General features: G+C 38.2%; 2 protein-coding genes across 2 annotated transcripts; both read left to right on the plus strand.

The window, feature by feature from the left end:
- Nucleotides 1-1,546: 1,546 nt before the first annotated feature.
- atp6v1c1b (ATPase H+ transporting V1 subunit C1b) lies at nt 1,547-7,087 on the plus strand. Its single transcript, XM_026350201.1, has 13 exons — nt 1,547-1,697; nt 2,494-2,673; nt 2,766-2,833; nt 2,973-3,058; nt 3,223-3,317; nt 3,489-3,580; nt 4,114-4,212; nt 4,486-4,554; nt 5,332-5,424; nt 5,857-5,950; nt 6,285-6,382; nt 6,564-6,687; nt 6,862-7,087. The coding sequence occupies exons 2-13, from the start codon at nt 2,542-2,544 to the stop codon at nt 6,958-6,960; spliced, it is 1,149 nt and encodes a 382-aa protein (XP_026205986.1). The 5' UTR covers nt 1,547-1,697; nt 2,494-2,541; the 3' UTR covers nt 6,961-7,087.
- Nucleotides 7,088-8,433: 1,346 nt separating this feature from the next.
- Nucleotides 8,434-10,885, plus strand: si:ch211-215i13.3 (brain and acute leukemia cytoplasmic protein). The gene is made up of 3 exons (XM_026349258.1): nt 8,434-8,707; nt 8,961-9,085; nt 9,553-10,885. The coding sequence occupies exons 1-3, from the start codon at nt 8,569-8,571 to the stop codon at nt 9,676-9,678; spliced, it is 390 nt and encodes a 129-aa protein (XP_026205043.1). The 5' UTR covers nt 8,434-8,568; the 3' UTR covers nt 9,679-10,885.
- Nucleotides 10,886-10,964: the final 79 nt, after the last annotated feature.

The following is a 10,964-nucleotide window of genomic DNA, read 5'->3' on the forward strand; positions in this document are numbered from 1 at the left end:
ATGTTTGTATTATATTCTTTAACATCGTCCCAACCGTCAATCAACAATATGAATACATTTAAAGCACAAAGTACAGTAAAACTTTGAAGTGTGTGCTTTAAAATTCACAGGGACAGGAAGAAATTAGATTTTATGCTTCAGTTCCACTGAGTTTACTCAAATGTCATCACTGTCTTCAGGAAGGAAACAACAGATCAGACAAACAACAGCATAAATAATCCTTTCTTAATACTCCAGCACAGACTCTAATTCGAATGTCTAACATTTCCCAAACTATGCTGAGTTCAAAAAGTGCAGAGGATGTTGGAGTTGCCAAATCTTTAGTTTTACTGATTCCATGTAAAATGTCTGCTATGAAAAATTTTAAATGTTTCCAGGAATCATGCTAAGAATAATGTCAGATAATATGTAGTTATACATTTTAACTCTTAAGCCTGATGCTGTGTGAACTGCATTAGAAAATTTATTCCAACAATCAACTCTAGTTGAGGTGTTTTGTCTCTTCTTCAGCCTGTGTGTCTTTGGTTGGGGTACTTTTCCCAGTACCTGTCCATGTACAGCTCAGAAGTGCAGATAAATTTGTGCACACATGAAACTCAAGTTTATTCTTTACTCCTGAAAGTTACACCAGGAGAAAATGACCTTTACTTTGCTATTGCTCAGAAAACCAGAGAGATTCGACTGAAATAGCCTTAGTTGTTTGAAGACTTTCATTTTATGTAATAATAATCGGATGAATTGTTGAGAACTTAAAAATAGCAAAACAGCTCAGTGATTTATGGTCGTTTACTGCCACCTGAAGGCAGCAACTGTTGTATGTTATGTAGTAGTGACATCTTTCCAGAAGAGGTCGATAGTGAGCAGCACTGATTGAGCTGTCAAAACAAACACTCATGTTCCCTTAAAGACTGTTGGAAATACTGAAATTACCGTGTCACCAAAAGTGATGCAGCCGAAATAAATAGTGCAAACATTCAAGGAATCTGAGAATTTCAGCGTGTGGAGATAATCATATAATAATAGCAAAACATATCTAAACAATGTGAACTGAACAAAATAGGTTCAATACCATATGGTTGATCTTCTCTGTCCTGCCACTGGTGTACAAAAAAGCACGGGTGCTTTCTAAAAAAGCACCCATATATAAAATGTTTGCGGATTTAGTGACATAATTAACCAACAAATGATAATGTATTATTGAGGATTAACTACCCGACAGTATGCTACACCTTTATTAGTAACACTGCTGAATTAGAGATCAGAAAATCCATTTTTATTAAGGACTACTTGAACTCATACTGAAGTAAATTCATAGTCACTATTTCAACTTGAGTAAAAACATTGAGTTTTTTACTTACAGTGGAGCGTACGTGTATATAGGCTATATATTTTTTCAATTAAATACATGTTCTAAACTCGCCATTCAACACAAACACATCTAATTTCTGACTATATTTCTTTTTATAAATTTTATTCAGACGTTTAAAATTTCCTGAGGTGGTGTGGCTCACGCGAATGCAGCACAGTGCGCAGCTGCCTCTGCGCAGACGCATCTGATCAGCTGACTGTGAGTGAGATGCTCTGTTGAAGGACCTCTGAGGCGAAACCTGCTATTATCTCCGCTATGCATGGGAAGCTGCGACTGTTTGGTTGAATTACACCGTGTGGATCAAACACTGAGGCCGCTAAACACATCGGTAAGAGCGAAAATACGCAGACTGTTGATGTCGTGACAGCGTCAGACTGCAATGCAAACAAGCTCGTGTCAGCAGCAAGCTAACACTGAATTTAACCATATGTTAGCCAGCTATATATTATCATCCATCACTGATTATTAGTTGTTACAAATAAACACGATGAACAGCAGGTCTTAATCATGTGATATTGCTGTATTTAATTAGCAGGGGGATCAGTATTTAGCATGTTTCCTACAGCTGAGACACTGATCATATGACAGTCAATCAGCAGACATGGAGATATGGCTGCCTCTGCTGCAATCAGTCACTTCTGTTCAGTGACCACGCTGGCGAGGAAGTTCTTCAGTCTGAGAAAAAATAGTATCTGAAAGAGGAAGAAAGAGATTAACACTACGACTGTGATTCATTTAGGAAAAATCTAAATAGCACAATGTTCATGTACAGGTATCATCAATATATATCAGTAAGAAAAGTAGAATTACTCATGAGGATATTGCTAAATTTTTAAATGACTTACTCTGTTACTTTGTGATGCATTAACATGTTGAAACTGGTTGAGTGGAAGTCAGTGCTGCTTCTTTATGTTCTGCCAGGTATTTTCATCTGTAGTCAGACATTATTTTTGTGAGTTAATCAATTTTCCTGTTTGTTTATATAGTTGTCATCACTGTTATTAATAGAAATAATAGAAATAATGGAAAAACAGCACAAGTCCCTCAGCTAAAGTAAACTGTAGTTTATCATGTGGCTGTGAATCAAGTCACAATCAGACATTTACTCTCACTTTAATCCTCAGTGACGTCCTTGCAACAGAGACCTGGTGGACAAACTCCTTCTAGCAGCCATGACAGAATTCTGGTTGATCTCCGCTCCGGGGGAGAAGACGTGCCAGCAGACGTGGGACAAAATGATGGTGGTCACCACACGCACCAACAATCTTTCTACCAACAACAAGTTCAACATCCCTGACCTCAAGGTTGGACACAGCAGCATCTACAACTACACCCTGCGACACCGAAGGGCCACTGTGGAGCCTTTTGTTAATATTTTGTGGTCTGTCTCCTACAGGTTGGAACTTTGGACGTCTTAGTGGGTCTGTCAGATGAGCTGGCGAAACTGGACACTTTTGTGGAAAGGTAAACTTGGCAAATAACAAGTAGCTGTAATGTCTTTGTCGAGTTTGTAAATCCACACTTTAGTCCAATGTTAACTGTTTTTGTATTGATTCTTTATGTTGGTCTTAAACTCTTCTCCTCGTCCTATGCTGGTCTTCAGTGTGGTGAAGAAGGTAGCTCAGTACATGGCAGATGTTCTGGAGGACAGCCGAGACAAAGTCCAGGAGAATCTTCTGGCCAATGGAGGTAATAACTGATGTTTAGACAGTAAATATTATGAGTAGCTGCCAGAAATCAAAGCCATGGATTATTGTGTGTTCAGCTGTGCATCATTAATTTTAATAGCATACAAAGCCCATGGAAACAGATGAGCTTATAACATAATATATTTGTTTTGGTTCACTGTACAGTTGACCTGGTCACCTACATCACCAGATTTCAGTGGGACATGGCTAAATATCCAATCAAACAATCCCTGAAAAACATCTCTGAGATTATCTCCAAGGTTGGTTTGTGCTTGTAGTAATAGTACATGTATGGTTTTGTTATTGCTTTATGTTCCCCTCTCCTGTGATCAACAGAAATGATGATGATGTGTGTGTGTGTGTGTGTGTTTCATGTGTTGATCCTCACTGAAGTAATCTGTGGTTTTCATTGTCCCCTACTTGGATTTTAGCAAGCGACTCAGATAGACAATGATCTGAAGGCTCGAGCTTCAGCTTACAACAACCTTAAGGGAAATCTGCAGAATCTGGAGAGGAAGAATGCGTGAGTAATACAGAAAAAAAAATCTGTCATTCTTTTCTTTATTTCTCTTATTATATTAAACAGGAGCAAATATACACACAAGTGACCTGATATTACAAAACATAACTGATTAACAAAACATATGCTTATTTTTCTATAGATTTTGAAACTTATAGTTTAAAAAAAAAAGCAGGAGCAGGAGCTTCACATTACATTTGCACAAATATTATTAGTTGGTTTATCGTTTTTTCCTGTCTGTTGACATATAGCCATGGAGTAAAACTCCATTTACATTGTTGTCATAATAAAGGTAATTTTTAAAGATCACCCTCTTTGAGACTGCTCTGTTTTCCTACTGTACTTACAAGAGTTTAACACTATGTGTTCCTAACAAAGTGTATAAATTATAATAACATTTTAACTTTTCATATTAATGAAAGACCTCTATAAATCATCAAGGAAGATCAAGGATTGAAATAGTACTTTTACTATGTGTATCTGTGACTCTGGACTTAAGAGAAAGACTTTTTGTGTTGTTGTGTATCCTCCTTTAGAGGGAGCTTGTTGACCAGGAGTCTGGCTGACATAGTGAAGAAAGAGGACTTTGTACTGGACTCAGAATACCTGATCACTATGCTTGTGGTTGTCCCAAAGTGAGTACTTGAATACGAGTTTCTATATGTCCAGTATAGATTGAGGCAGAAGTTCTCATTTTGCTTACGACAGATATGATGGCCGTTATCTCCCATCATACAGCTACATAAAAACAGCCTGAAAACACATTATGTTGATTTCCATTATTCATTTTGCCTCAGCATTAATGAAAAGTTGTCTGACCTTCAGTGGTGCTTAAAATATATCAGCCATAAAAATGAGATGTTCACATATAACAACTACTTTTTTCCTTCCTGCCCTATCCTCACCAGGACAAGCTATGCTGAGTGGCAGAAGACATATGAAACCCTGGCAGAAATGGTTGTGCCACGTTCCACTAAGTAAGCATGCACTAAAGAAATCCTTGGATGAGACAGTTTAGTTCCTGCTTGGCTATTGAATATTTCATGGTTGACCTGTATAAAGCAACCGGCCTTTGTAGTACTGACCTGGAAGAACACTGCAGGGTTCACCTGAGCACATCAGGGCTATCTTACATACTGTTAATCATAACTGCATTGTAAGGGTTTACAGTCAGTTGAGATACATGAGTAGATGGCACAAAGTTTGTCCAAGGCCCATAAAATCATCTGTTTCACAACGACATGTGAATGAATTTTATGATGGAGTACAATGTAAAATGCAAACAAAAGGGAACAAAAACAAACAGTGCTCTGGATTTCATATTCTATTTATTCAAGGAACTATAAAAAGATCTTTGTGCCTTTATTTGCTTTGTTTGGACATTGAACACGAATTAAGGTTAAAGGTACTGTATAGATATAGTGATAACAATGATAAGTCATTGAAATGAAGCCGTTAAAGCTCTGCTGCAGTGACTGCGTCATTGCCCTTTGATGGCTTCAGCAGCCAGAGCCTCCACATCATAAACTTTTTGGCTTTGAGGCAAAAAACCTGCCCATGCAGCCACATATTGTAACCAACCATCATATTTTATAGCAAGTAGAGATGAACAGTGGGGCTGCCGATGGTGAGTGGAGTCTTATGGTAACAGGGTTGTTTATTTTTTCCACAGGAAGTCCTTTTGCATGTGAAAAACTGTCAATATGCTGTTGATATCCACCTCTCATGTTGATCTGCCGTCCTGTGTCCTCCAGGCTGCTGTTTGAAGACAATGACAGCGGTCTGTTCAGCGTGACTCTGTTCAGGAAGGCTGTAGATGACTTCAAACACAAGGCCAGAGAAAACAAGTCAGTTATTTGTTTTCATTAATACACTTTTAACGGGGTACATCTAATTAAAGTAAGCACTTGAGCTGTGTTTCAGTGGATCATGATAGAGATGGACAGATATTTATTATGTATGACAGACTATGTTTTGTTTTTTTGTTATTTGTCCTTCAGGAAATGGATCACGGATGAACAGTAGTGTTGACAGCGTGTGACTGAAGTAGCCTATCTTTTTGAAAATGCAAAAACAGGCTAATTGTGCTCTAAAAAAAGAAAGAGGTTTTATAATAAACAACTTTGTCCGCACTTGACAGTCATTCCAATTATCACGACAGAGGGATCTGAGTGTTTGTGGGTAGTTTTTAGGAGTGTACTTGAATGAGTGTGTGTGTGTGTTTCTTCCTATATGTTTGTTGACATCTATCCATCTACATGCTGTGTGTCCTAACCCAGGTTTACGGTGCGTGATTTCCAGTACAATGAGGAGGAGATGAAGGCAGACAAAGAAGAGATGACACGTTTGTCCACGGACAAGAAGAAACAGTTTGTACGACAGCTGTTTTGTTCACAAACAGTGCTACTGACCTTTTAGGAGGACATTACTGGAGCGATATTACCGGTTTTGCTACTGAGAACCTCTGTCTCCATAGATATCAGGCTGCAGACAATATGTATGTTTTAAATGAATGCTGAATTAATTATTTAAAATAATGACAAAAGAGTCCTCATTCATTCAGCTAATTCTAATAATGCAACTATGAATTTCTCAGACCTTTCTCTGAATTTTGTTTGTACCTAAGATGAAAGGTCAAATAGGAGAAAATTAGTGTCTTGTCAAATTGAGAGGTATGTTAAAAAAAATGCTGTGGCTGTCCTTCTAGGGGCCCTTGGTACGGTGGCTCAAAGTGAATTTCAGTGAAGCCTTCATTGCGTGGATTCACATAAAAGCTCTGCGAGTGTTTGTGGAGTCAGTATTAAGGTGAGTTAAGACAAAGCAGCTTCAGTAAGTTAGTTTATTAGTGTTATATTCCTTTCACACTGCAGTCACAGCAAGTTTAGTGCTCAATTCATTTGTATATTTAGTCACTCATACTTTTAATATAAGGTGTGCGTCATGTCTAAAACGTCTGCCATATGTCCGGCATTGTGTTTTATGGTAGGTATGGGCTACCAGTCAACTTCCAGGCCATGTTGCTTCAGCCCAACAAGAAGAACATGAAGAAGCTGAGAGAGGTGCTGTATGACCTGTACAAACATCTGGACAGCAGTGCTGCGATCATTGATGTGAGTGTCCTCACAGTCAGACTGGTTAGCGTGTGTGACTGATGATTTTTTGACAATATCACAGCCTATGTAGGAAAAACATTATTCTATGCATCACAAGTCTCATGCCTACTTAAAAGCTATCGAAATATAGAAGAGTTATGTGCATAACATTTTGTATGTCTGTGCCTGCAGGCTTCTATGGACATACCAGGGCTGAATCTGAGTCAGCAGGAGTACTACCCCTATGTTTACTACAAGATCGACTGCAACCTGCTGGACTTCAAAGTCTAGACACTCTGCCATCATCGTCGTCATCGTCATGTGCTCTGCATCATGTTTTCTGGAACTTTAATTTATTTCCACACGCTATTCTCTCAACCTGTTTTTCTATTTTTAGTAATGTTCCTGGGTCCATGTGGAAGAAGTTGTTACAGATCGGTCATTTATAGTTTTAACGTCCCTGTCCTCCCTCCCTCACCTGCTCTACTCTGTAAAAGTGAACAGCTTATGAGCTTACACCCACCGAAACTGTTTACATTCCCCCATGTCGTCACAGGACATGTGAACTACTGCTTTTATATTGTTTTCCCCCCATTCTACTTTATTTAATGGATCACAAAAGGTACATGTGCAGAAGAATGGGGAGAAATAAATGTATGTTAAATATAGTATTTATTTAAAAGCCTCTAAAATCAGTGAACATGTTTTTATCTGTTCAGTTTTGGAATGTGATGTGTTTTTAGCTCCGTGTAAGGAATGTCTGTTTAAAAATAGATGTTGACCATCATTTTCCTAACTCAACATACTGTATAATCCTGAGATATGTGGAACCTTGTTATTTCACAGTACAACGAAGCAATATGTTTGGTGATTGTATGCTCCTGTAATTTCTGTATATGAAGCAGTTATAAAAATGATAATGGGTCTTTGTGCAACTACTGTATTGTCAGCATCAAATTAACCCAGGTATATTATATAAATGTAAAAATAAATACTCTGTGAAAAACAAACACGGGTTTGGCTCACTTTACTTTTTAATGCTGAACATAAACATATTTTAAGTATACATGTTCTATACTGCATATCTCAGGATTACCTCTAAATGCTTAAATAGATTTTTTCATACCACTTTTAAAACTCACATTGATAATGTATAAAATATACAGATATAAAACATTGTTTTATTAAGGATTAATAAATGATACAATAAATACTTCTGAAAATGTCCACTTGTTATATGTCTAAACTCCTCTCCTGAGTCAGGTAGACACAAGCACCAAGAAGTTATGAAATGAATACATGTAGAAAAAATAAATACTAAATTAAACTGAAGACCTAAACATGACTTGAAATATTTTATTAGGTCTATCTGGTAACCTGATACTGAAAACAATAACACTAATTATGTTTTTTAAATACTAAATAAACTACATTTTTTGCAATGTTAAAACTAACCTCTTCAGTTCATATTTGTGATTATTTTACTCAGTTAATACTGAGGATTTCTTCAGTAATAAGGACAAAGAGGAACACACTAGCAATAGTGTTGCACGTTTAGTGTGTTATAAACCATGTTTAAAATGCTTATAAATGCACATTAGTTTCATGATAATGATGATGATGATGGTGGTGGTGGTGATGGTGCCCCCTCCCTTCTCTGGTGACGCAGATATAGCTCTGGTTTGTGTATCTGCTGCTCTGTGGAGGACAGCACCACCACCACCACCAGCAGCATCAGCATCAGCAGCAGCAGCAGCATCAGCAGCAGTGGCTCCTGGCGACGATGGAAACGGAAACACGGATGCAGCTGCAGTAGAGACCCGGGGAGGATGCTGCAGCTGCTGTGAAACAAACCGAGCCGTGTTTAGCCGGTGTCAGCTGCAGCTACACCTGCCGTGGATGATTTTCCTGATGGGTTGTGGAGGGAGTCGGGCGGACGCGATCATCGAGCCGAGGTATCATGAAAGCTGGACCAGGGAAACGGAATCGACGTGGCTCACCAACACGGACGTAGAGACCCCTCTCCCTGTAGCAAACAGTAAGATGTTGCATTATATCTGTTGTCTAGTTTGACTGGAAAATGAACGCTCCATCACTGCACATAGGCCTCATAAAAATGCTGTATGCGTTGGCCTCTTGTGATAAAACATTGCAACAGATTCATGAGCCATTCAAAACACAGCTACTCAGCTGTCAACTCTCTGACACAGTGGTTCTGTATCTTGTTGAATGGAGCCAAGACAATACTCTGGTTGGTGTTTTGAGTGATCACCTTCAACTGTTGTCCAAAGGTAAAGCTCTGGAGAGCAGCCTGAGGGAGAAGAGGATGGTGAACACAGGCACCCAGTGTGGGAAGCAGGCCGTCACTACCACCGGCTCCAACCACCAGAGGAGACCCAGACGCTCCCTGACTGATGTAGGTGTCACTGTTATTGTGTCTTTGCACACACATGGTGGAGAACATGGCAGTATTTCTGAATATTGCAGTATCTGCGTGGTTAGGGTAGAACTAGTGCAAAAATGTATTACAGTATAAACAATGCTGGAATAAGTTTTGTACTGATCAGTAAAAAGTTAAGACCTAAAATGATTATTTAGTTTATCAGTTAATGGAAAATGTACTTTTTCGCTAACTGATTTCCAGTATTGATGTTTTTTTTCTTCTTTATAAAAACTCAAACATTCAAAATTCAATTCAATCAGTCCCTAATATCTAATATATTACATTTTCAGCATCTGAGAAATATAGACTGTTGTATTTATTTAACCTTTCACTTACGGGCAGTGCTTCAGTGACTCAGGTCTCAGTTCTTTGCCCACCCTCTGTCCAGCGTGGTGACATTTAAATGACGTAACATTCAAAATCGTGCATCTTTTTTACAGCAAACCACTCGCGACTCTAAAAGGAGGGCATCAAAAGAAGCGAGCGCTTTGTCTAAGGATGGGCAGCCTGTCTATATCAACAGCAGTGGAGACGCTGAATCTGGAAATGTGTGTGATGAAAGATGAAAAAAAAAAAAAAAGAAGAAGCTGAGACTGTGAAGAGAGAGATTTTTGGAGCCGCAGTTCACCAGAAGCTGGGATGGTGACTTTCAAAAGTGTGTGGATGATGTTTGCTACATTGCAAGGTCATGGTTGTTTATCTCAGTGATTTACAACTTCACACAACAAGCACCTGCATATGTCTCTATCTAAAGATCTTGGGAGGCTGCATCTTCATCGTGCTATTGCAAATGCATGTGTGAAGCTGGGAGTGGTGTTCACACTCTCCACCAAGCTTTTCTTTCATGCTTATGGTGCTGGTCAGGGAATGTGTCACTGTGTTAAGCCAATTTAAGAAAACAAGAGCAGACCGCCCCATGATAATCACAGTCTGCACATCAAATGTTTTTCTGTGTGGGGCCATCTTAAAGAAATTGCTTCAGTTCCTAGTGCAAGTATTTTAATTTTGTTGTGAATGAAAAACAATGATGATGTTGTTTAACCTCAGTCAAAGCTGTAAATGATTTTAATTCAGATTTTAAGAACCTGAAGTGCTGTTTAAAAGCTCAGATTCAGAGGTTATAAGCTTGAAGGCTTGAAGTCTTTTCCAGCCTTTGCAAGATAAAGAAACAAATACACCTGCATGTGCCTACAATTTATCCTGATTTGATCTGCTCCTGTGTTCACTTTGACAGTTTTTGTTAAACGTTGATTAGTATTATGTGTTCTTCAGTTCTTCTACATTTTCTGTTACACTATATGATGTTACACTTTATTCTTTACTACAGTCTATTGTAACGGTGTGTTATCTGTGTGACTTGCACTGACTGCATGACAAAAAAACAGATGTTTGAAACTAAATATTTTTGCCTTTTGACTACATGTGAAAATAGAAACATGCATTACAAAGTACATTCAGGGTGTGATTTAGGATGGGTTAGCTGGAGTGTCACTGATTAAAGGCTACTGGCACTTTGAGAAAACCACTGATTTATTACAGGATGTTCAGTTCAACTCTGCTAGGGGATAATTGAAAAGCAATATGCTGGTCATGTCTTTTCAGTAAATGTAGAGTCTGACTAACTTTTGCTTGTCAATAGTTTTTATGATTGAATGAGATAATAGTGAAATACGCTCAGGTTAAATTAAAATTTAACACAGGATTTTTTCTTACTTTCTCAAAATAGCTTAAGCGGTGAAACCCAGAAAAAGTGATGCAGAAATGTATTATAAAGCCAGGTTGCATAAAGGTTAGATAGCCTGAATTATTATCTTCCTTTTCTTTGTATTTTTAAAAACCTACATTTAAATAT

This window comes from Anabas testudineus, chromosome 11, assembly GCF_900324465.2.
Source record: "Anabas testudineus chromosome 11, fAnaTes1.2, whole genome shotgun sequence".
In the NCBI taxonomy this organism is placed as follows: Eukaryota; Metazoa; Chordata; class Actinopteri; order Anabantiformes; family Anabantidae; genus Anabas; species Anabas testudineus.

Coding starts and splice junctions, on each gene's coding strand:
- atp6v1c1b (XM_026350201.1), top strand. CDS start 2,542: ATGACAGAATTCTGGTTGATCTCCGCTCCGGGGGAGAAGACGTGCCAG. Junction 2,674..2,765: donor TCAACATCCCTGACCTCAAG/GTTGGACACAGC, acceptor TGTCTCCTACAG/GTTGGAACTTTGGACGTCTT. Junction 6,383..6,563: donor TTTGTGGAGTCAGTATTAAG/GTGAGTTAAGAC, acceptor GTTTTATGGTAG/GTATGGGCTACCAGTCAACT.
- si:ch211-215i13.3 (XM_026349258.1), top strand. CDS start 8,569: ATGATTTTCCTGATGGGTTGTGGAGGGAGTCGGGCGGACGCGATCATC. Junction 8,708..8,960: donor CCCTCTCCCTGTAGCAAACA/GTAAGATGTTGC, acceptor TGTTGTCCAAAG/GTAAAGCTCTGGAGAGCAGC. Junction 9,086..9,552: donor CCAGACGCTCCCTGACTGAT/GTAGGTGTCACT, acceptor TCTTTTTTACAG/CAAACCACTCGCGACTCTAA.